The sequence below is a fragment of the Centrocercus urophasianus genome, unplaced genomic scaffold (assembly GCF_019232065.1).
Source record: "Centrocercus urophasianus isolate 14NV4802_14NV808 unplaced genomic scaffold, USGS_Curo_1.0 seq_10, whole genome shotgun sequence".
In the NCBI taxonomy this organism is placed as follows: Eukaryota; Metazoa; Chordata; class Aves; order Galliformes; family Phasianidae; genus Centrocercus; species Centrocercus urophasianus.
The window spans coordinates 39,786,038-39,812,894 of NW_024884142.1; the positions used below are offsets into that span (position 1 = coordinate 39,786,038).

General features: G+C 37.7%; 1 protein-coding gene across 1 annotated transcript; it reads right to left on the reverse strand.

Moving 5' to 3' along the window:
- Positions 1-334: 334 nt before the first annotated feature.
- HDAC2 (histone deacetylase 2) lies at positions 335-22,632 on the reverse strand. The gene is made up of 14 exons (XM_042817431.1): positions 22,492-22,632; positions 15,161-15,273; positions 14,560-14,677; positions 13,559-13,633; positions 13,114-13,252; positions 10,647-10,788; positions 7,321-7,413; positions 7,108-7,216; positions 5,532-5,672; positions 3,844-3,952; positions 2,290-2,420; positions 1,677-1,832; positions 859-916; positions 335-658 (listed from the first exon to the last, which is right to left on the reverse strand). Exons 1-14 carry the CDS (start codon positions 22,541-22,543, stop codon positions 628-630), a joined length of 1,467 nt encoding a protein of 488 aa, XP_042673365.1. The 5' UTR covers positions 22,544-22,632; the 3' UTR covers positions 335-627.
- Between the last annotated feature and the right edge of the window lie 4,225 nt (positions 22,633-26,857).

A 26,857-nucleotide genomic window follows, 5' to 3' on the forward strand; every position in this document is an offset into this window, starting at 1 on the left:
TGTTGAGTTTTAAAATTCTGTACCAAAATGCAAGTTTGTATAACCATACCACTCAAATACCTCTTCCCCCATTTATTCAACTTGTTCAAATCTCACGTATTCATTATATTTGTCATCACTCTTGGCAGCAGCCATTGAAGTACATGAAGCAGCACAGTTCAACTTGAATATTCACCAGCTGTCTATCTAAATCTATCAGCTACTCACAGATAAATGTAAGTCTGTTCAATTTACACGGAGCTTTGCCTTTTTAGTTCAATGATGGACAGAAGACAACCAAGTACTTTTTTTTTTTTTTTAATAAAGATAAAATTACAAAAAAGGTAAAATCAGCTCAGGAAAGGCAAATTACTTTAATAGATCAGTTTAGACATTTAACATAACTCACATCCATTTTAAATACTATTACATAAAGCATGGTGAAGAAAGGAATTTCTGCCTCATAATTAGAAAACTCACAATACAACTTGCCAAAAACCAGAACAAAGCCGTTTGAAAATAAATACTGTCCATGCCAAATAGTACAAAAATGAAATCAGCAGTCTTTCTCAATATGAAAACTTCTTCCTTTAGGTATTCTCCAACTCTAGCATTATGTTCTGCAATTGATGTGAGGCTATCTTTTGTTCAAGGATTGCTGAGCTGTTCTGATTTTGCTCTGTACAAAAACAAAAATAAGCTGTTAAGATGCATGATTTTTTTTTTAGATTAACCATTTCAGAAATGCAGCGTTGACTTAGTATTGTTCTAACTCGTAAATGTTTAGTATTATGAGGGATATGTACAGAAATCAATACTTAAGAATACTTTTAAGTTACCAAATGCTCTTCAGTAAGGCGACATTAATTAATTGCTTACCCTTTGGTGTCTGCCTTTTCACCACTGTTGTCCTTGGATTTATCCTCCTCCTTAACATCTAAAAATAAAAATTACTTGGTTTAAATATATGAAGAGATCCAAGTGTACTTTAGAAGGAAAGAAAAAAAAAAAAAAAAAAATCGGGGACAGCTATACTTCATAGATACAATTGAAGCTAAGAGAAACAACTTTAGGGAAAGAAAAAAGTAAATTTGCTTATTGACATATAGTATTAAATGCATCCATCCTTGGGAATTACCTGGGCATGGTGCCAAGTGATTCAAATTAAGTCAGGCATAGTTCCTCTTGACTGGCTGAAACAGTCAACGCCTGCATTTTCCCCAAAGCTTTATGGGGTTCAGTCTCATACTCTTATGATACAGACTTTCACTGGAAAAGTCCAAAAGTTCTTTCAAGTATACTATTCCTAGAAACCTATCAAGCTTCAGTTTCAGAAGAAAACTAGCAGCCTCACTCTATCAAAGCAAAAAGGAACAAACTATTTGCGTAACATAGTTAAAGATAATTTTTTTTTTTTAACCCTAATAAACCCCTGGCTTTAAAAGCTTCAAGTATGGGAAGAAACAACACTGATCCTATCCTTCCAGTTTGCATGGAAATACTATTTCAGGATGAATAGCTGCATCTTAAAAATCAATGGTGAAACTGATTAAACTTTAAAATAGATTAAGATATGATAAAAAAAACAACCACTGTTTCAATAGTAAAATAGCTCTTAACACAGAATGTATCCTTCTTCCAGCAGGACAGATGCCTGTTGTTCTAAAAGGTAGGATAAAATAACCATAGACTCCTACCTGCTTTTTTGTCCTCTGTCTCTTTTTTGTCTTCCTCTATCCTAGCTTTCTTTGCTCCTTTCTTGTGATCTGCAACATTTCGCCGTCCGCCTTCCCCTTCATCTTCAGAGTCTGAAAACTCTTCATCACAGGCAATGCGCTTATCAGATGCTCGAACTGAGATGGACAGTTATGAAATTAAACAAAAAGGTCAGAATACAGACTGACTACATAGACATAAGAAGAACTACTAAATTAAGAACTAGTAAAAATATACTATGAATCAGAGAGACAATTTACTTTCAGAAACACTTATTTCATTACTGTTTTTATGAATAGCAAGTCACAAGCTAAGTCCTTCATTTAACGCTTCTGGAGTATATTAAAATAAACTGCAACAACTCGCTCCAAGACTCAAGTACTCTCGAGCACTTCTTGAAAACTCCTTTACAGATTAATATTTGGGCACAGATGCCATTTTAATAACCACAAGACTGGTAGAACTATGGCAAAAGTTTTTAACTTGGAAAATGACTTCTCCAATTGCCAATCATCCAGCATCACACTTCTAAGACTGAGGTTCTGAATAGTTGAAACTAGGATGACTCTACTTGGACTTTATAGTGTTTCTTACTTGAAATGCGTTTGTCTGGATCTTCTCCATCCTCATCTCCACTATCTTCATGAACAGCATCTTCAGGAATGGCCTGCATCTGTACACCAGGTGCATGAGGTAACATGCGCAAGTTTTCAAATAAGCGTTGCCTGTAAGTAATATAAAGTTACTACTCTGCAGAAGTAGCATTTCCTTGGATTTTGTATTTAATTCTGCAAATTCTGCACCCAAAGTTAACCTGCTTATCTTTAAGAAAGTTTTCAGAAAGCTTTCCATCCCTAGCAGATCACTAGTATTCACAGCCTATTTTGCTATCACATTCTTTTAAATTTTAAGCATATATCGTTAGCTAACTTCAATCTTCAGTTCTCCACTAGATCAGTAGGTGTCCTTCCCACTTGGTGACCCTGGTGACAGCATTACTCTATTTAATAGACAAGAGTATCAGGCTGGATAATAAACTAGTATCTGAAAAAAGCGTGACAAAAAAGACACTTAAAGCATGACTACTTCCATGCTGTGTGCAGCAACGAGATTGTGATCAGAAGCGATCCGTTTGGATGAAATTGCTTACTAACTATTTAAGAGAGAATAGACAGACATTCTTGTCCAAGCCAACTGATGCGACAGATCCCGCACTCCATAGGGCCACATGCAGGAACAAGAACAAATACCTGAGACTCAAAATTACTGATCCAAAGAAGTTTGAGTGGAGAGAAGTGTTGGCAGGTTACAAGCATCAGCATTTGTGACAACTGTCTCAGTATCCCTCTGAACAATTCAAAGTGTGAATGGCAACTGAGGTTGTATGAGATCCTTACAAGTCTCTTTTTCTGTTTCTATCACATGACCTTCTAAATCCAAATTAGGAACAAACCATTGTAAACAATGAGTACTTCAGGTTAATCAATTATCTCTTATTAGATGAGTACAGATTTGATTATTCTTAAGTATTATTCCATTTCTGAAGCACAACATTAGTTTGCAAACAAACCTTCATGATGTGGGTAGGCAAAAACTGAACTAAGAAGCAGCAAAGCCTAAGAACACTATCTCTATAGCTTGTCAACTCTTGTGGACTTGTCAAACTACAGTCTCAATTGCTTGCAGGCATGTTGCTATCTTTCCACAGTTTTTGATGTCTACCCACGTGATTTATTTTTATTTTTTAAGGCTGACAGCTACAAAGAATGACAATCAATTCATGTTTAGACAAGAATTTGGAAGCCTAATAATCAGTGCACACCACAGCTTCTTTCCTGACAGGATAAACTTCTTTCAAAATCAAAATAGCAAGCCAAATAAAACAGTTCTCTCTTTAATTGCTGGAAGAAGTGAAAAAAATCTAAATTGAGTCTTAAGCTTTCATATTTAAGTAGACAGGACTTCATAAGCGTAGAAACCATTGTAGGCACAGACTTCTTAATTAAAAGTTCATCTTCTGATAAAGAGAAAATACGTCATTTCTATTTAGTACTTTTTCAGTGTGTAATAGGGAAACTTGTGTAAAAATTAAGCCTCTGGAGAAACAACTCACACAAGTACTTGGCAAATAAGGTAAGCACTACTTACTTGATCTTTTCCATATATTCTGGAGTATTCTGATTAGTCATATTTGATGGACTAATATGGAGCTTGAAGTCTGGTCCAAAATACTCAAAGTAATCATTGTAAGGTAATTCTATAAAACAGAACAGAAAAGACAATTGTGACCCAATGGTGATTTCAATCATTTTAAATACAAAATGTACACAAAATACAAAACGTACAAATCTTTCAGTGTTTTTCTCTAAATTACTCAACACGTTAAACATTTTTTCTTTGCACAACACAATACAAAAAGAATAAAGTTCTACTTTAATCACGCTAGAACACATGCTGACAATGCGTAAGTAACAAACCTAATCATTAAAAATGCTAATTCTGGAGATGAGGCATGATTCACTGATGATTATTTATAGCTACTTCCAAGTTACCTTATGTGTGCCAGTCAGAATATTCCTCTAGTAAAACACATGATGGGTACAAAGGCTGCCCCAAAAGTAATATTTCCTGTTTTATGATGTTGATCCATGACATCAGAGGCAGATGCTAATGGTAGCATAGTAGAGGTTGAACCTTCCCACCAACATTCTGTTATATTTTGTTGCCACGTGACAGATAGCAGCAGAGAGGCAGTCTGACAGAATGGCATCTGACATGGAAGTGCAGATGAAACAAAGGTGTGGAAGTGAATTTCTCCATGCAGAAAAAATAGCTGACACTTACTGATGCTTGCTGAGCATTTATGGAGACCAAACAACAGATGCGAGCAAAGTGAGGTAGGTGGTGGGTAGCGTGTTTCAGCAGCAGTGACACAGACAGTGGGTCACCTCTGCTGATGCTCACATGTAAGTGTGGTATTCAGGCTCTTACTCATCACTGGTAAAAATGCAAAGCTCATAGTGACTGTGTTGAAAAATAGTGTTTTGTAGCTAAGAGTTTGCTGTATCAAATAGTATTGTTCTTTTTGTATCCACTGTAGTTTCCACAGCAGTAAGAGAGATTACTTTTGGAGTGACCTATGTATATCAAAATGTTATCAGTAAAACCGCAGTCCAACATGAAAGACAATGGCTGATGCAACAAGACAGTTCAAGCACCAACTTCATAGAAAAGCTTTCAAAAAATACATCCAGAAATATACTTGGCCAGAATCACAGGGAGTGCGAGATATATGGAGATATTCCTCAGGTAAATGACTCCACTATTCAAGGATTTAAAAGAAGCTAACTATTGCTCTTTTTGCTTTAGAAGTTTAAAGAGTTTGCATAGCCGAAATTGAGACAAACGGAAGAGATGATGTCAATACAGACACTTTTAGCTCAAAGATATAATGAAGAAATAGTTAAGTTTTACTGTGCAAAATGGGCACTTGTATACTCAACCTTTTCTCATGAACACTATATCTGCAATACCCACCTTACAGAGGTCTGTGCTGTCATAATCAAAACACTGTCAAACATACAATAAAATATATACTAAAAAAGCAATCTGGTAATTTAAAGCTTTGATCAAAGCATAAGCAAGCCCTAAGCCTCTAAAGTTTGTTTTGTGTGTAAGCTACTGAAAAGTTACCATCTAAGCCTTAACGATAGCTTTCTCTATCTCATTCTAAACTGACACACTGCACTTGGTAAATATTACCATTACTATCCTTTCACTTTGACATTCCCATGATTATTTCTTGACAAGGTATTAATTTGTGGATTAATATTTACCATTAGGAATTTCACAATCTAAGGCAACAGCAGTTTCATATGTCCAGCATCGAGCAACGTTGCGAATAGTATATCCACCTCCTCCTAACATCAGCAATGGCAAGTTGAAAGTCTTTACAACTTCCACACATTTTGCATGACCTGTCACAAACAAAAATATTTGACAATATATACAAAACGCCTATTAAAGAAAAAAATGTGATTTGCATATATTTTTATACGCTTAGAGCTCATTATAAGCAATACTTATTTGATAAGAATTGAATTGGTTCAAGTAAAACAGAACTGTCACCCTCTACAACTAAGCACAATTTCACAACAAGTCAAGATTTACAGGTAAGAAGCGTGTAAAACACACCAAATATTATCCATCCCAGTTTTCAGAGACTTTGCATGACGGTCTCTTATCACTGCAGTATTGAAATGCTCTTAGAACGAGTATTTTGTGTTTTGCATTGATACTTGCTATGAAAAGACAGAGACAAATCTAGGGATAATTTCTCAGTTAAACACAAAATGGGAAGAAAGAAAAAAAAGTAAATCAGTACTTGGTCCTCTCTACTTCTAAATTTGAACCTGTATGAAAGGTTGCTAAGTCTTGCTTACAGAGTGAACTGGTGCCAAGACAGTACACAGTCCAGGTAGATACAGCAAGTAGATACTGAAAGGCATCTGTAGGAGGCAGCAGCTCTCTTGGTTTCCAAGATATGTAAGATGAAAAAAAATCTGATCTGTATGGGCAACTGAAGGAGCTTTGCCACCTGGTGCAAATCAAAAAAAGAACCCTGAAACACTGCAGACCCAACAGATACTATACTGTTGCCTACAAAACACTCATTGCCTCATTAAGAAAACACAAAAATAAACCCCAGAAAAAAATCAGTGATTCAACTAGACTGGATTCAAGGTTTATAAACAGTTCAACATAAATTAAACATTTTATAAATATTAGTATTAACCATTTAAGCTATGTTGTTTGCTAAATTAACCTCTCACCTCAATTCTAAGAATCATCCTTTTAGGTAGAAATCTAATAGTAAAAACAGCTGAATTCTACGAAGCTTATTAAAAGCAAATGCTACCACAAAGCTCATCATAAAAAACAACAGCATAAACATAACAATGCAATCAGTATTCTAATTTCAGTAATACCTATTTTATGCCCAACAAGATGTTTGATGTTTAGGAGTCCTACTAAGAGACCCGCTAGTTTTGTTAGTTGCCCATCACAGTAAGTGTTGCTGTAGGACTACTGTGGTCATCCTATCAATCCAGGACATTGCTTTAAAGCTACAGAAAAGCCTGTACATAGAAGAAAGGGAATCAGTTGAGTGGCTAGGAGGAACATGGAAAACCGGAGTTCTTAACTTTTTTAGGCGGATAGAAAGAGACAACTTCTGGGTTTCCTTTGGTCATTTCTGTATAATAAAGAAAGAGGTGATTAATCATGGTAATGAACAAAATCTCTCCAACTCCAATCCTCATCTCGCAATTTTGTTGGAAAATCACACAACAGGTAGAAGTTTCTCTTGAGTAAAAAGTTACAGAGAACAAACAGAAACACTTTTCCACTTACCTTTAACAGTAAGATTAAAGCATCCCAACCTATCACCAGACAATGAATCTGCTCCACACTGTAATACTACAGCACTGGGCTGGTACATCTCCATTACTTTTGATATAATCTATAATCAATATAAAACATCCAGTTGTTAATTCACGTTACAAAAACAAAGTCACAAAATGAAAAAAAAAACCATAATACCAAAGAGTTCAGAAAAACACTCACTGGTTTGAATATCTGTCCATATGATTCATCATCTATACCATCCCTCATTGGAAAGTTGACAGCATAGTATTTGCCTTTCCCAGCACCAATGTCCTATAAGTAAAGATGGAAAACATTCTTATACTTCTAATAACACACAATAGTATCATGGAAAAAAAAATTTATACAACTACAATGAGCTATTTTGAATCACCGTTGATGCCATGAGGGGAAAAACAGGCAAAATACTGTATTTGATTCTGATTTTTCACTTTGAACTGTAATAATTGTATGCCAACACAACACTTGCAGGAAGTACATTTGATTTTTTTAATTGAAAAACGTAAGATTAAAAGATGACATAAAACCAATCAATTTAGCCCAGCAAAAACTGCTGAGCAAAAAGCAAAGAGAACTGAGAGCAAGGTAAGATGCACAATACATAAGATTTTTATTTGAGAGAGTGTTTAAAACTGTATTCTCTGGTCCAAACATAGGATAGTGCACTTGTTGAATAGAAAGGAGAAAGAAATTGAAGCCAGTTACAGGATGCCTTCAAGAAATACTTTCCAATCTAAGAAAAACAAAATAAAAACCAACCAAAACTCAGGCAGATTATTCTCATTTTCATCAGTTGACAATTCAGGAACTACACAAACCTATCTAAATGGCATTCCTGGACAACACATGTATCAGAAGTCTTGGTATACAAATAATAATAAATAAATGTTGACTGAATCAACTCTGGATCCATTGATTATCAGCTTAATACCTAAAGATACTCACATGCCACACATTCCTATTTTGTCCCTTTAGCTCAGCACCAAACAAGACAGAAACTGATCCAGTTTGCAAACTGCAGCTCTCTGCCACTAATCAAGGTGCAGTGGGGAAGACAATAAGATACAACATAATCAGTTTGGCTGTAAACTCATGAAATAACAATATGCACTAAGAGGCCCTACACCCTTGAAAAAATCCAAGTCCCTAGCAGGATGACCCAGCAACACTAAACTTATCAACTGAAGGTGTTGAAATAGTCATGGATATTTTTCCTTTCCTGAAAAATGCATTTTTCACAGCATACGGAATTGCAACGTACCCTTTTCAGTAGCCACCTTTTATTGTTGTTCAGTGGCCCAGCGTAGCACATCCTCTTCCAGCAGATTATAAGAGTTCACAGCATTGCAAGCAACACTGAAAACCCCTGCTAAACACATCTCTGATTTGTAGCATGTCAGTAATCCAAAATTACATCTAGTTTCTCAGAAGCCAATTTTTCTGAAGTGATCCTCGCTTTTCAGATATAAAAGAAATCAAGTCCATCTTATTCTAAAACACAGACAGCTAAATGTCTATGCATTTCCCTTTAATTAAAAAAAAAAAAAAAAAAAAAGGTGAATATAGCTGAACTAGAATAGAGGAATGCAACCTGTCTGTAAATGAGATACATTGGTGATTCTACAATCGGAGAATTCTGAATTCTTGCATGATTTGTCTCTACACCAAATAACTATAAATTGATCAGCAAACTAGACCAAGCAGAAATTACTAAAACAAGCCTGAGCAGAGTCCACTGACCACAAGATTAAGATTTGGTTGACGTAAATAGCCAAAAGAAAATCAAGTTGAGCAGAAACAAGCAATAGAATAATGGTTTCCGGAACACATTAATTATTAAGCGCAATTAACTTTGCAAACTCTAGAGATAAGAAAAAGTTGCTGCATTTTTCTCCTTGGCAGGAAGGTGACATACGCAGTTAGCTGTAATGAAGCCTGCTTAAGTCTGCTGGTATGCAGACCACGATCATTTGAAAAATACTATCTAGCAACATAGGACAAGTTATAATGCCTAAGGTACTATTCATCACTGACATTGTGCTGAAAAAATCCCAATAACATACAAATTATTTACTTCAAACATGTATCTTTTAATTCCTTGTCCTGGGTGTGGTGAGGTGAAGAATCCACAAACTCCTCTGTCAACAGGAAGTGCTGCTTCTAAGACAAAGATATCTAATCCTCCAAAAAAGAAAAGAAAACCTAGCCAATTTCAGCAACAAAAGCTATCTTATAAACATCCCGCACTATTTTCTTGTTTAATGCACCACCGCCACCTTGTGGCCAGTCGAGTTAAATCACATGCATAAAAAACGACACCAAATCTGATTTCCTAAATCAACTCAGAAAGCGGTTTAACAAAATTTAAGAACTATAACAACAGTCACCTCCAAAAAAACAATTGAAATGAACACACTTAGCACCCCACTGACTTAATGCTCAGCTTTGATTTACAGCGTTGTCCACTGGGTATCATCACATCACACTGCAATACACATTCTAGAAGCATTACTGTAAACACAGGTACCTGTATCACTTGAATCAGTGTAAAAACAACGAAGTTAATACCTTCTGAACACAATATTTTCATAGATCTGCTTTTTAGTAGTTTTTATTAGTTTTCTAATATAACAACTGCACTTAGAAACCAACGTAACAAAGCTGTTAACAAGGAATTAATTTATCATTGGAGTGCTGTCATAAAGAGAGGCTGAATGCAAGTATCAAGTGAAGAATATACTAATCTTAATATCTGAAATCATATTTCAAGTTGCAAAGTGGAACAACTTCCTGCTCTGATGAGATAGAGTCTAACAAAAGGAATGACTTAACTTACTTAAAAAAAAATAAATAATAATAATAATCTTAGGATCCAGGCAAATTACTTGTCACTCTCAGCTTTGCCAGAGATTCACCAACTTAAATAATAACGCTTCACACTCTGTTGTTCCCTTCTTCAAGTTAGATATAATGCTAGTAAATCATCTGCGGAGCGTGCTGAAGTTTTTCAGCAGTGAGCAGCATTAAAATTCAAAACATACCTTATTAACGTATGAAATAATAACAAATGAACCAACTGTATTACTAAGCAAACCTAGCACAGTACAGTTGCATGTGAAACACTGCGACTACTTAAACTACTGCATAAATTTATTTTGCTTGAACTAAGATGTGAAGCCCTGTGATGTCCGAAGAGCTACTTTCCTCTGTACGTGCAGAACTGAAATGCAGAGACTGTAATTACAGGTGTAGCACACTGCTCAGACAATTTATCCCAAAGCCAAAGAGATGGTTTAACATATCTAGAAGTAAGCAATTTGCTTCCCAATATCCTGTATTTCTTCCTAAGGTTCCTCAACGCAACTATTACTCCAGACTAACATGATAAATTTTCAGAAAATACACATTTTTGTGGAGTATGATTGCAATAACAGTACTAAAGTAGTGTCCACAAGGAAGTGCATAAGAGGGAATTTATTGCAATGAAATTTCATGCTCAGTCTTACCCTAAGGTCCCCTGTGCCTGGAAAATATTCACCATACTTATGGAATGATACTGTCATGACACGATCTGTGGTATAAAATGCTTCTTCAACACCATCACCATGATGGATATCAATATCAATATACAACACTCTTTGGTGATACCTAGAAAGAAAAATTGAGAAATCACAATTTTCTGTTATGTTTATAAGATATCAATACCTACCACAGAAAAATATAAATAAATCCCAGATTATGATAAAGTTTATAATTCTGAAGTTACCGTAACTCTCAGAATTATCAGTACAGTTCGGATAATGGTGACAATAAGCTCATCTTTAAGTGATTTTTATTATGCAACGCATTCAATATTTAACTGAGCTGTCCTAAGTCAGTAGTAATTTCACCTTTTAATCCTATTCACACCATCTTCTGCTGTCCAGATCCTTAGAATTCACCCCTTTTGTGGTACACTTTTGTCTTTCTCAGTAATTGCCAAAACATTCTGCAATAAAACACCTCGTGTTTGCTTTTCAAGAATTTTTGAAGAATCAGTGTCAGGAGCAGCCATAATCCATATTCCATAAGCCCACAAAAAAAAATATTTTAATATTTTCCATCAACTTTCCTTTTTCACCTCTGCAAAGACTAAAAATATAAGCATGTTCTTGTTTCCAACTGTACTGCACTTACCATTAACATACAACCATGATATGGCTTAATAGTTATTTAATAGTGCAAGTTTCAGATCATTTTATTTGAGAGGGATAAAGAAAGTTGCTTCATGGCAAGAGCACTGAAAACAACAGTAAACATCCCTTAAATCCTGTGCCGTTCAGCAAAGAATAAAGTCTATCAACATCAGAAGACATTTACACTAACCTTTTCACAGTGCTATAGATTACAGAGCAGCCATGGTTTCATGTGTTCTAAGATTTTTCTCTTAACAAGATACCAAACAGAATAGTTTCCTATGGTGACATAGCCCATATCTATTTGGAAGGTTACTTCCTTCACACACAAGATTTAAAAAACAATAGTCAAAGCTGGACCACAGAAAAATCATACTGCTTTTGTTAGACTGCAGAGACACAATCATAAAATCATGGAACAGTTTTGGCTGGAAGAGACCACCTAGTTTCAACCTCCATGGGCAGGGAACACCTTCCAACAGATCAGGCTGTCTAAAGCCCCATCCAACCCTGCCTTGAACACTTCCATCTATTCACAGCCTCTCTGAGCAACATCTTCTAGTGCCTTGCCACCTGCATAGTAAATAATTCCTTTCTAACATCTAATCTAAATCTACCATTTTAGCACAAGCCTGTAACTCCTTGTCCTATCACTATACTCACTGATAAAGAATTCTCTTCCAGGCCCCTTTTAGGTACTGGACAGCCCCTAAAAGGTCTCCCCTGAGGATACTCTTCTGCAAAACGAAGAACCAGAACTCGCTCAGCTTCTCCTCATATCCTCAATATGCGCATATTAAAATGAATGTTTTAATATGAAATATCTGTGCCATTAGCAACTTCTTCCATTTTTAAAATCACTTCCTGATTACTGCTGCTTCCCTCTACCACCTGCCACCAGCAGATTCAGTTGCTCCACCTCCAAGCAGTCAAATGCCAAAAATATTTTTCGTAGAAAACGAGCCTTATGCTATTAGAAGGGATAGAATCCCATTAAATATTATAACTGATATTAATGATTTGAAGTTTTATTGGTGCACTGTTGCTTGAAGGTAATTTTGCAATTACTTCTGCGTTACTCCCCTCTTCATTTTTTATTCTACAACCAAAGCAGCACAGCTGCTACTTCATTGTTTTCTTAACAGCCAGCTTAACTCATGTAACAACCCAAGAAATCTCAGTGTACGATTTTCCTTAAAATTCCTGTTTGCTAGCAACAGCTTGAAAGACGGAATATAGAAGGGCAAACAGAGATCAAAAAGGCCTATGACTGAGAACAAAACACCTAAGGCTTAAGTGCCCAATAGGGTCAGGCCAGGGATCATCTTGACCGCCATTCTGTCTCCATGAGTAGCAACAGGAGAAATTTTTCGAGATCTGTTACCCGCCATCTACAATTACAGCAGATGATATCTTAAGGGGTGCATCTCTTGCCCAAGTTAATGTCTAATTTGTTTTCTTTTTTTTTTTTAATCTATTGTCATCCTCTGCTTCATTCAAGCTCATGTATTAGTGAGATCTAGAAGTTCACTATCCTTGTGCGGAAAAAGTACTTCAAGAATGTGTTTCAAACCTATCTCCTAATAACTATTTTTTCCACGTCGTCTGTATTTTAGCTTGGGCTTCTTGCTGAAGCCAAATTGGACAGAGTTGGGAGCTCTCGTCATCAAGAAATTGTATAAGTTCAACAACGAAAACTGACAAAAAATTACAATTACTATCCATATCTTCAAACATTAAAAAATTAAAAAGTTTGACACCTTAAACAATTTTAATCTTTTTCCATCATAAAACTTACTTCAGTAATTCAAGGATGGCAAGCACAATATCATTGACGTAACAAAAACCAGATGCCTCTGACTTCTTGGCATGGTGAAGTCCTCCAGCCCAATTAACAGCCATGTCTGTCTGCTGTCTGTTCAGTTTTACCGCCCCAGCTGTAAAAAGACAGGCACAAAACTGAAAGGAAACGCAGTCAGAAACTTCTGAAGGTCTTTACATTTGTTATAGGAAACAGTATCTCATTTTTAAGTCATTAAATCTCACACTTGATCCTAGATCTCATCTGTTACTAATACTGACACACAAATTGTCAAATATGAGGTAGATCAAGTAACTGTTAATCTCAGTATTCCTATGCAAAACGAACTTGTATTTGCTTTAGGTTCTATATTATCAAAGGTTTATGTTGCCAACGTAAACATAATAAAGCTACAAAATACCTGGCAAACAACTATACTTACCAACAGAACCTCCAGTTGATAGCTGACAAAACTCAAACAGGCCATCAAATACAGGACAATCTTCTCCAACATTAACTGTGCAAGAAACACATTACTTTTCAAAAACACAATTCCAATAGCATTAGTATAGGCAAGGGTAGCACATAAAAATGCAGAATTCATTTAGCATTTCAACTACTTTTTCCCTCCTCCCATTTTCTGTCAGGCTTAATTTTGAACTCTGAAACAAATATAAAGTTTGCCCCAACTCCTAATCAGAATCAACTTTTGGTATTGTTTTTACCATTTAAAATGACTCCAAACTGTTTTTTCCCTGTTTTTTCGTTTGTTTGTTTCTATAGAAAGCTTTGTCTCATTAATAAGTTAGACTTGTCTGTTTTAGAACAAGCGTTGATTAACATCGTTTTAATAAACGGGCAACTTCTTGGAAAAAAACATCGAGAATAAGGCACTGTAAAGAGCTACAAACACATATTATATATTGGTAGAGCTGTGTGAAACTGTATTTTTAACAGTAACTTGAAGTTACTCCTAAATCTGAAAAACTACTTAATAGAAAATGTGAAAAGTGAATAACGTGCAATTTTTACCTTCTCCCTCCAACAGGAGAGTCAGCTCCATTTCTTACCCTCAACATATTTAGTAGTTTACTTCTATTCTTCTTTAAGGCAATCTTTTATTCTTCAGAAAGATTTTGCATTAGAAGGCATTTCTAAGACAGTTTTGCAAACACTCACAACTGAAGTTTAACCCGGTGCATTTGGCCTACAGAAAACATTATTTTGCATCCAGCACACATTCTGCATGCAAGTCCTTTCATAAGCTTCAAGAACATTTCTTTGAAAACACAGCTGCTTTTAATTAGAAATACTCAAAATTAACGTAGGTAGTATTCATGACATCACTATTCATAACATCACACTGCTGAATATTTAGGTTTAAACAACACAGCCAATCAAGCACACATACAAACGCAGAATTTAGCTAATATGGACACTTACATCTTTGCATCTGCTTGCTGTACTCAGACATATTGTCAGGCCTTATTGATCTGAGAAATTTGATGTATTCATCACTATGGTACTTGGTCATTTCCTCAGCAGTAGCTTTGTGGGGTCGCTGATAACAAGATTAAGTTATGGAAATAATTAGAACATGCTGCAAAACCAGTTAACAATTAACTAAAGCACACAGCTTAAAAGAAATCTAACCTACTCCAAAGGGAGAATAGTGAAACTACTACTAGTGCTGCTTTGCATGAAGTTTGCATGAAGGATTACTCTGCTAGTTTAATCCCACTAAATTCATCATGCAGTTGCACTAATCGCACCCCCACATAATCTTAAAAATACCACCAAAGCCTCTACTGGTGTTGCTTCTTACCCCTTCCAGAAAGGGACAACAATCTGCAATCCTTACTAGTTATAAAACAGTACTTCAATTTTAAGTAAGAGAGCACTGAATACACTAAGTATTTTCTATTTCTACTCCCACTTCCCCGTTCATCTGTGTAAGAATACTTGAAGCCAACTTACAATACTTCAGTGGACAATCTATTGCTTATACTCACACTTCAGTCAACATTCCATTGCTTATACTCACGTAAATTTCCATTTTTCTGTACAAGCCATAATTTAGGAGCAAGTTGTGTGTCATTCGGATCCTATGAGGTTTCATTGGATGCCCTTGTCCATAGTAATAGTTTCCAATATCACCTGTCAATATTACAGAAACAAATTCACATTACAAAACAAGTTTTTGTTGCTACTTAGGAGAATCGCTCCCAAAAGACAAGTAAATATGATGATTCCAAAAAGAGATATGAACAAACTACTCTTTCAAATGGACCACAAGGAAAACAAACAGCCCATAAAAGCTTAAGCAGATGGCAAAAAAAGACCAGAACTAAGACCTTTACTACAAGCCAACAGCAGTGGGGGAGCAAAAATGCCTAGAGTGATTTCAAGTCATGAATTAACAAAACAATGGAATGGAACTGGAAAACAGAATAACAGGAAACAAAATTGGAATTACGAAGGGAGCAGAAACCACCACTGTCAGTGACATTACACCACAACAGAGGCTGTAGTAAACCTACCATTTTCTAAGAGCTGATTTTAAGTAGATACTTCCTTGCCCTGCCCTTCATAGCTAATCCTAAAAGTTACACTCCAGAAGTTAGCCTCAAACCCGCTTCTGTAATCACATACAAAACATTTCCAAGCCACCTGCTGCTAGGGATCCAATCCACAGTAGATTAACAGTCTTGTAACCCAGGTGAACCCTTCTCTTGTCAAATTGGATAGTGACTTGATACATGGTTACTATAGATCACTTCTTTCCAGGAAGAAAGAATGGCTACTGTCACCAGCCAGTAAGTTTTCCTCTTGCCTGGACAGCAGGAGAACACACCTCTCTCTGCCCCAAATGCAGACATTCCCAAGAAACAAACCATTCTGAACAGAACTTAAGTTCCACATGTTTTGGAAGACACAGACAAGCCTAATAGGTATATTCAGTTGTAAAGGGCTTTCCCATTGTTAGTTATTTGCAATAGCTCTTCTTCTGAGGAAATTCCTTGGTAATATTACTGATTTTACCTTCTTCTTGAAAACTTTCACTTTTCTTTCATGTTTTTCAATAATTTTTCAATAAATGTTTCTAGCCTACTGGAAAAGAAATAACATTGTTTTCAAAACATAATTTTACATATTTTAATAGAGAAGGGTAAGAAGTAGCACTGCTACAGAGCAGCTGTAGTTTTATTTCTTTAACATGAGCTCTAGGTCACCAGGAAGGGAAAACATCAGCCTCCAATAGCATCACCAAGTACCAAGAAGAGCAAGCACTATAGTAAGATTAGAAATACTAAAGGATTCTAAAAATCCGACTTCTAGCTTTTGAAGTAATAGCGTAAATAAGGACACTTCACAAAACAGATATGGCCTAATGTATTGTAACAGAAAGGTATCTATGTAGGTTGCTCCTAAAGTAACACCTCCTATTTCCACCTAAAATAGATACAAAGAGCACAATAACACTACTTGATAGAGCAAGTTCTCAGCTACAAAACACTTTTTCAAACAGTCACCACCATTAGCCAAATTGTACAGATGAGCTGATTCAGATGCTCTTCATTTCATGGTGTGACAGCTGTGCATGACTGAATGCAGCTTGTCTTTCTTTCATGGCAATGGTGCCACTGTTAAAACACATCACCTGCCATCTTGCTGTGCTCACAGCTACTGTTTGATGCCCATCAATGCCCAGCAAACATCAATGAATGTCAATGGGTGCCATTTTTTCCTCATGAACGAATTCAGTGAGGCACCTCTGCTTCCATGTCACACTGTACTGCCATGTCAGACACCATTCTGTCAGACTGCCCCTCTGCTGCCATCTGCCTGGTGGCAACACCACCTCACTGAATACTGGCAGAAATGTTTAACCTCTTCTACCAACATCCATCTCTGTTATTGTGATAATATATATATGATATGAATGTGATATGAATATGATATGATGAATATACGATTAACATAATAAAATACAAGCTATTATTTCTGGAGCAGCCATAACGGAAAGAACTGTTCAGCATCTTTCTCCTCATCAACTCATTTCAATGGGAAAAACATTACTGTTTAAGAACTTCAAAAGATTTTACTCATTCCTAACTTTGGTAAGTAAATGGTAACTAGCACATCAGTTAGTAAGATATAGACTCCAGCTGATACTGCAACCCTATACTGTTTTCACATGCAGGCCAAGAACAAAAGACGTTAAAAAAAAGAGGACAGCATCCCTATACCTCCCACCAAAACATCTCCTAACATCATACAAAACAGTATGTTCTACATTTGCTTTTAGCAAAGAGCTTCAAGAACTCTTTGAATCTAACTACTACAAGAAGGACCACCTTTTACTAACCCCACCTTGTTTCTCTTATAGGTTCAAAAGTTACTCTAATAGGTTCAAGTTACTCTTATAGGTTCAAAAAACTTCAAGCTAACAAGAGCTTAAGACTTTCGAAGTTCTGAAGACAATAATTCCATAATAATACCTTTAAATAACATGGTGCTTTTGAGAAAATTTCACCCCCAAATGCGTTTGTGATGCAATGAGTTTTTACTTTTTTTTTTTTTTAAGGTATATTTCAATTTTAATTACACAACACACAGTCATTATCACCAACGTTTTACTCAAAATGTTAATGTATTATTTATTATTAGAATATATATATATATTAGAAATTATTTATATCATGGAAAAGGTAAGACTTGTTATTTTATCTTACATAAAAGAAAGGACAGCATTAACATGCTCCCTGAGTATATTTGGGGTGTATCTTTTGATAAAAGCATCATTTAAACATTCAAAATCAAATATCACCTGAATACCAGCCATCACAACAGCATGCTTAAAAATTAGTAAAAATCAATCAATAAATACATTCAAAAAGTTAAAAGCTATATTTAATGTTTTCAATACAAGCTAGAACTTTAAAAGATTCAGCAAGCTGGCAAATTTTATGAAAGCTTAAACGAGAGAAGATCTGCTAGTGAACAGCTAGTGCAAGCATATTGATGCTTTTGTATTAAAGGTCAGCTGTAATGACTAACAATAGATCTCAATATCATACACTTCAGTGACAAGCAATACTATTGGCATCTTTCAAGTCTTGCATCATCAACACAAAAAGGGTTTTGGCATTACCCTCATGAAAAAATATTGAAACACGTGGACAAAAAGCCCATTAAGTTTCAAGGCATTTCTATGATGTATATGTTGGCAGGGATAGGGAAGGAAGAAGTATGCAAGAGGTTCCATTTTTGGCACTGACATCTTGATTTTTAGCCTGTTGTCACCATTTTGGAAACATCGTCCAATATAAGGCTGCTGAGAAATGTCTCCTTCTCCTTCACCCCATGAAGGAGCACTTCCTCCACGCACCCTGAACCTTTCTCTCTTTTCCTTGGTTTGTTTTTTGTTTTTGGAACACTACAGCCTTACTGGAGTACTCAGAGAGAGAAAAGCAAAGGTGAGAGCATATATATATATGCATACATGAGAAGTGGATACAGTGGAGCCGAGTACAAAGACGACTACTGAAGACTACACAAGAGTGTTTGGTGCCAAAGTTGTCAATACCAGAGCAAAAGGCATACAGAAGTGTTCTAAGTGTTATAAGCATAATCTCTAATCACTCACCAGTGAGGGTGCACATGGAAAGTGCAAAAGAAAACATAACTGAAGCATGAAGTAAAGGGAAAAAAATGTGAAGCAGCATATGCAGAAAGTAGGGAAATCTATTATTTTGTTCACAGAAAAGCTTCAAAGACCATTCTATACCAATAACATTATCAGCTAAATGGCTGGTAACGAGAGGCAACAACCTAATGTCAGTTAAGAACTCAACATTTTTGGAAGAAAGACAAACCAAACGCCAGTATAATGTAAGCACCAGCTTATGGGCCTGAACAGTTTATCACGATAGACACTGCAATACCAACAAACGACCAGAAAACCTACCTGAAAATTAACTTGTTACACATACTGCCATGCCCTGGGTTCAAATATGCTAATACACTAACAGCCTGTCAATTCATCAAATGAAGACAAATCCACGTGATTCCTTTGTTGAATGTGACATACCTCTCTATCAGAGGCTTCAGAAAGGCCTGCAGATGTTCAATATTCTATCACAGACAGATACAAGAGGCTACATGCTTGAAAGGAACTTCAATTACATTTGAGAGATTCGCAGCAGGCTGTGAAAAGCAGCTAAGGCCAGAGAAATATGCTAAGAACATCTTCTCCAAGAGTTTTAGAGAAACTAGACAAGTAAATCAACTAATTACAAAAGGTCTAAGCAGAATGAAGGAGGATGCAATATATAACATTTGGACATTGTTTTATCCTCTAATGACATATAAAACTTTTTATGCACACAGATCATACCTCTGCTCATTTTAAGCATAGCTAGCATGAAATCACAAGATATTTTGTAAGCACTGTAAGTACACAAACACAACCACTACAATAGAAACCACATGAAAAAAAAATAATCTTACTAGTGGTACTTACATTTGGATTGGCTTCTGCAACATGAATAGACAAAATCATGCAAAGACAAATCTAGAAAACAATCACTGGTGCTTGATAAGTCCAACAAAGACATTTAAATAGACTTTAAACTCCTACATCTGTAGACTTCAGGGTTTGTTTGTTTTTTTTATCCTCTAGTCCTTAAAAACAAGCAGGTTTTTAAAATTAAGCAGGGAAGGTTGTGCCTTCAGCATAGGTTGGGCACCACTGCAGTTCTAGAAGCCACAGTTCAAAGCATTGCTTCTGTGAAACACTCTTCAGTTAAAGTCTGCAGATACACAAGTTCATCTGGAAGTACTAACATACTTAAACAGCATCTGAGTATACTAATATGATGCACTATTAAGTTTAGTCTCACCTCTATGGGTGGAACCACCCACATTCTGATGCAGATCCCTGGAACTTCTCATGAAGGTAAAGCCTTTTGGAAATACACATTAAATTGTGCAAAAAATGCAATCTAAACAATCCTGTTACTGCAGTGGCATAGAACAAATACAAACACCAGCTATAACCATGTTAGCTGCTGCATGATTCCTTACAACTGTGTTCTGCTGTACAGAATACAGAGCTGGAGAGACCATCTGGGTCCTGTCCTCGTTGCTGTGTTCAATGCATATCTGTTTTGAAATAGGTCACTGAGACACCCAGGCCACAAACTGCAAAGTGGACGTAGCTAACGCTTTCTAACAATAAACTGAAGAAAAATGAAATCAAGCTCCTATCTACCACAAGTTTATTGGTTGTGGGTACTGATAATTATTGATACATGTTAATAGCAACACACTAATCAAGACTTGCTAAGTGACAGGCTAATATGAAAAAGAGACTTGAGATGATAACCATACTGACTACCACAAAGAATATGTAGGAGTCTACTGCACCTCAAAGAACACGCACATACACTTCTAATGCTTTTCAACACTTTTTGGCACATACTCTCAAGGACACTGAGTGAAAGCCTTTGTGGAAGGATAAATATGGCAAAAAAAAAAGTGTCGTTGTTTTTTCAGTTACGATACCCTTAGAAACACTCTTTGCACTTTTTGGTTTGGGGTTATTTAAGGCTTCAAGTACTCCCCCCAGTTTAATTCAAGATTTTGCTGGTATAAGATGTTACAAAATAGTAAAAATTATCAGATGAACCACAAATTAGCACTGGAAGCGTTTACCACAGGTATTAATTCTAAAAGCTCTTCTAACAACTCCGCTTTCAAAAGAAGTGTAAAATAACTGTTCGACAATAAAAATTAAAAAGGATAGCCAAAACATTCCAACATCTTATTTCTTTTACAGGGAAAGCAGGTCATAACAGATACTCTGTTAGTTGCATATAGTTGTAGGCAAGATATTAGCTCCAGCTGTTTGCAAGTCATCATTATCCTGCTTTCACAAAACTTCTCCCTTCCCCACTTTCTCCCACCTCTTCCCTCAGTACAGATTTCGGGTTGTTTATAGAGCTGACAGTAACTAGTACCAAGTCCAGGAATCATAGCAAAATTGAAGATATTTATGCCTAGCAAATGACAACCACCTGGCTCTTAAAAAACAAAAAAACACCACACAATGAAAAAAAATCCAAACCTAAAGATGCAAACATTTGCAAGCAGAATGCTTCTAACCTATTGCTTCTGCATTCCCCTCAACACGGCAGAAATTGATTCCTCTTGCCCAGAAAAAGTAAGATCCCAGTCTCACCAAAACTATCCCTAACAGGGGCCTCCCTTCCCCTTTAGGCTGAACAAAGAACCAGAGCCAGCAACAAAGAGAAGGGGGCGGCAACCACACTCTGCTTCCATCGGTGTAGTGCAAGCTCAAGGCAGGCCCCATTTCTGCCATTTCCCAAGAATGGCAGCTTTGCTACAGCAACAGCCACTTTGGACATCTTCGTGGGCTTTGTGATTGCTCTTCGTTCCCAAAATGGTGAGACCTCCAAAGCGTTGGAGTAAAACAGCCTCGGTCTCACAAGAGCCTGATACACCGATTTCAAGAAACGGTTAAAAGGGGAGACAATTCTAGAAATGGAATCTTTTAAGTACTCTGACCACCGAGTTTGTACAAAAAGGGAAAAAAAAAAATAAATAAATAAAAGCAAAGTAAAACAAATGCAAACTCAACAGAACATAAGGAAAAGTTCTCTCTGCAGCAGCAAGAACAAACCACGAACAAGCTGCTGCAGATATCGGAACCTAAACGCAAGGCGTGCGTACTTTCCGAAGCTGCCAGGCGGCTCCATCACGCACACGAGCGTGCAAAGTCGGCAGGCTACCGAGCAGCTCGTCTTTCAGCACTCGGTGCTGGGCACCCCAGCACGCCGCGCCCCGCCGCTGCTGGCTGGCCTGGGAGATCCTCGCTTCCCCGCTGTAACCCAGACGAGGCCCGGGCCACACGAACATCCAGGTGCCGAACCCACACTCACGGTCTCGGCTTTTTTTTTTTTTTTTAACATTTTTTTTTTTTTTTTTTTTTTTGTAGGGGAGGAGTCAGACTCGGCAGCGCCTTCACGTTTAGCGGATGAAGGGGAGTGTCCCAACTTTTCTCCTTTTTCATTTTTCTCTCGGAGAGGGGGGCGAGGGGGGGGAGGGTAACAATAAACCCAGCGCTCAGCGCGGGGATCTCTTGGGCCCCGCAGCTCCCGCCCCGTCCCCCTCCTCTGCTCTCCTTCCTCTGTCCCGCCGGCCCCGTGGCGGGGCCCAGCAGGGCCGCAGGTGGATGGCGACCGGGACCCCACGCCTATGCGGGGCAGGGGGCGGCCGCAATGGCGAAGAGGCCGCGCCGTGCGGCGGTAACGGCGCTCTCCCCTCACGCGCGCCCCGAACCCCGCTCACCGTCGTAGTAGTAGCAGACTTTCTTCTTGCCGCCACCTTGACTGTACGCCATAGGGCCGTCGCGCCGGGGACGAGTCGGGGCAGGGGGAGGAGGGAACGGGAGGCCGAGGCGAGACCGAGCCGGCACCGAGGGAGGAGGGAGGGGGCAGGAGGAGGGAGGGGGCGGGCGCGAGAGAGCGGGAACTCGCGAAGCCGGGCCTCGGGGAGAGCTGGGGGAGCGGGCCGCGCCCAACCCGCCATAAGCGGGGGAGGTGGCGGGAGGAGATAGCGGACAACGCGCCTGCGGCTAAACATGGTCTCTTGTTCGCTTAGTCCCGTGCTGTATCGCTTCGCCTCACACTCATTCCGGATAGGAGACACCGGAGAGGCCTAGCGAGCGGACTGCCAGACGAAACACGCTCCACATACACCCCCGCACAGTGGTACGGCCCACCGGCGGGAGGGAGCGGGGCTCGCCGCTCGCCCCGCCCCTCAGCGCAGCCCTCTAGCGCATGCGTGGCGCGCTGCCCTTGCTCCGCATGGCGGCTCAGGCGGTGGGTACGGCTGGCGCCGCTGCGCCCTCCCGTCCGGGAACTGCCCCGTCCTTAACGCTTTCTGCTGCCTCTCACTGGGGAAAGGCCCTGCATGCAAGGCTGGGGTTAGCGGGGGCTGTGCCCTGCATCTCTGGGCGCAGGATACCTGGTAGCAGAAGTGTCAGCCTGCTGACGGTGATCTCGGGAGTGTGCCCTGCGCTGCCACTGCTGCTGCTCAGGATCCCTGCTCCAGAAGGAGTTCAGAGCAGTGTGAATAGTCGTTACTTCTTCCAAAATTAAAGCGTGCCACACCAGATCGAGGGAGTTGTGGCTTTATATCGCAGAATTGTGGAATGTCCGAAGTTGGAAGGGGGTCATCTAGCACAGGGAGCTGTCATGTTTACTCGTGTGGGGCCTGACTTCTGAATCGAGTTTCAGTTCCAGATGTAACAACAGTGTTCTGTGCCTTAATTCAACTACAAACACAGGAGGGAGGAACACGGAACGTTAAGATGATCACATTCATATTTACCCAGGAAGTAGAGCTTTTTCTGATTTTGCAGTGACTCCAGGGCTTACAGCTGTTTGAACCTGAGAATACATCCAGATAAAAAATAATAATAAAATCAATGTTTAGGGAGTTTCATAGATTTTAAAAGTACTTATAGATGTTCCTTGGTTTGTTAGAATCCAAGAGTACTGAAATGCCCAAATTCTTACCACAGGTATTTTTATATTAGACAATACAAATTCCTATGTATTACTGTCAGTCATTAGAATCAGTTTGTGTTCGGACTAATTAGGAGTGGACCCAAACTTAGGTTATTTCCTCTTCTACAGAAGACCAATGCTAGTGTAAATAAGTCTTTATAGTTAATAACTGTTTCTATATAGTTACAAAGGACCAACTGCAAAGTACAATTGTGTTAAATGCATGTATATGTGCTACATACAGAAGATAAACCTAAAACATGCTGAAGTAACAGGTTCTGGATTTTTCCCCTGCTGCAGGCTGTAGCGAGAGCACGGATTTTGTCTGGTAGCCAGATACTGTAGCAAAGATAAAAAAAACACCATACTCTACTTGGCATTTTCTTTCTTGGAAGTAGCATACAAAATGGATTCTGTCAGATTGTTGTACAGCAGATACAGGCTTCTTGCTGTGTTGCATTAATAGCATAAAGTTTTGCCTGTTGAAATGAAATACATTTGAAGTTAACTCAGCACTCTGATAAACATTTATATTCAGACAATGTAATAGCATGAGTCTGCTGGCTTAACACAAGCAATGCTTTTATTTGGACCAAGCAGAAATTGAGAAGAAGTAATGATATACTGTCAGTGTTCTTAGAGACTTAATGTAAAGGGAAGAGTTCATAATTACATTAGTTATTCAATTAGTTTTGGATGAGTGCTCAGCCTCATATAGAAATAACTTATTTTGGTTTAAATTAAACATGGGACATTAGGTAAATCAAGAGAAACCACTTTGCTTTTAGGGTAGAACTGATTATACATGTTTTTTCTAACCTAAATTTATGTACGTATAGTTCTCATTCAGAAAAGCTTTAAGAATAATATGTCATACTTGAATCAAGCAAGTGTATATGAGCATACGAAGTTAAATTCTAGACCATGAGATAATTCATTCATTATATTTGTAATAATTCAGTATTACAATAAGTTCAGAAAAGCTTAAATATGCAGTTTCAGTGATGTGTATACTATTAATTCCTAGCTGAGTGTCACTTCTAGAAATGAATGTTCACTGCATAGATTGAAACCTACTTGTTAAGACAGCAGCATGGCAGTCATGTACCATAAAGGCTAATGACACAAGGGACACTGCATTCATGAATGCGAGTTATTAAGATCCCAAGCTTTGAGATGGAAGAGTATGTATAAGTATCAGTGGGAAAACTGACTATTCATTTAAAGAAATGTAGCAATCTGTAGATGTGAATGTACAAAACAACAGAGATTTTTTTATATATATACTTGCCTGTGATTTCTTCTTGCTGCACTGGAAAACTTTCAGCTTTATTTCGCCCTTCCTCTATGTCTTTATACAGGGATTAGCTTTTTCTTTCACTGAGTACTTGTGTTGTACCTTAAACGGTGTGTCTGTAGTAAGTTACATGGGGAAAAAAAAAAAAAAAAAAAAAAAGAAAAAGAAAAAGAAAAGGTTGAATAAGGAGCTTTAAATAGAAAAGTAACTTTCATCTTTAACATTTGCAGCTGGCTTTGCAATAGGAATTGTTAATATTTCTTACATGTCTCTCCTCAAGCACATTGACTATGAAAGCTTACTTACGTAAACAGTGAAGGAAAAATTCACTATTGGTAAGGGTTCAAATATTTATATTTCAAAAAATTAGTCAAGATACTCAAACCCATAGGAGACTATGGTAAAGGCCAAGCAGCCTAAGATTAAACAACAACAACAAAAAAAAACTACCCTCCACCTCTCCCCAGAAAAAGACAAATCCAAAAATACTAAAAAAGAAAAAAAAAAAAAAAAAAGAAGAAAAAAGAAAACCAACCCATAGGACTTAAATGATCAGTAGGTACCTTTTCCTCCTAACAGCTACTTTAGTGAGGTAACAATACTCATACCACAGAAATCATGACTAGATCACCTTCCTTTTCTCTCCTTGCATAATATAGATGCAGAAAGATATATCTAGAAAGTTTGCCATCACAAAACTTGTACTTTAGCAAAACTGTGCAAGCGCGTTTACTCATCTACATGAACCTACCTCATTTTACTTCTGCAGAATTCAATAACTAATCAAGTTAATAACAAAGGAAAAGAAACAAACAAACAAAGATCCAATCCTTCAGACTACTTCAATCCCAACCACTTACTCTGAAAAATAAATAGATAATAAATAAGACTGACTTAACTCAGAGGTACAACACAAATCTTTTCATTATTTTACCTTCTCATGGAATAGTTACTTCTTACACCATTGAATATAACACTATTTATATCCTTCTTTAACTCTGGACACGCTTGTATTGATCTATGTCCCTTTTTATTTGTGAAAAGTATTGTCAAGTGTTATCTTTTGCCAGCATTCCAAGCTGTGAGTCTGTAATCACATCCATATTAATGTAAGGCAGGACTCAAAATTAGAAGAATGCTATTGATCTGACTCATTGTCCAGCAATCTTTTGACAGCACAGAAGGCAGTTAAAATGGAAAAACAGTTTTCTCAAGTTATTCATAGACCTTAGAAGAGTTCTGAAAAGCATAAAACTGTAAAAGTAGAGCTTTGGGGCTACTTTCTTGAAAAACTTGAGATTCATCATGCAGATAGATACCTTGCTAATGAAATCACTTCATGCAGAAAGTCAAAGACATTAAAGAGTGAATAAAGAGACCAGGATACAAAACTAACTGTGAGGGTCTTCTCTCAGCTATTTTTGCTATAAACACTGTCAATATTGCTGTCTATTAATTGCTTAATTGTTGCTTCCTGAGTGGCACGATATTCATTATATATAATATCAGTACTGTAGATCTGGAAGCTATGGGAACATACGTGGCCTTTGAATTCTCATGACAACTGCAAAAAATGGCAGTGATTTCAGTTTAAGTGGTAGGCCTGTATATTCCCTTATTTACCTGTTTTTTCTCTGTATACTGTCTTCATCTCTGTGATGTACATAAACATAACACATCAGTAGTATATTCTGCCTGGGGCAGCTTCACCCACCCATTGAATTTAATCACCTGAAAGTGGTTCCCTGTTTGGTTGTGTTGCTGGCAGTCTGATAGCCAAGAGAAGCCTGCGTTCAGCACACTGCACATAAACACTGGTGTAGTGTTTATGCATAGCATCATGATA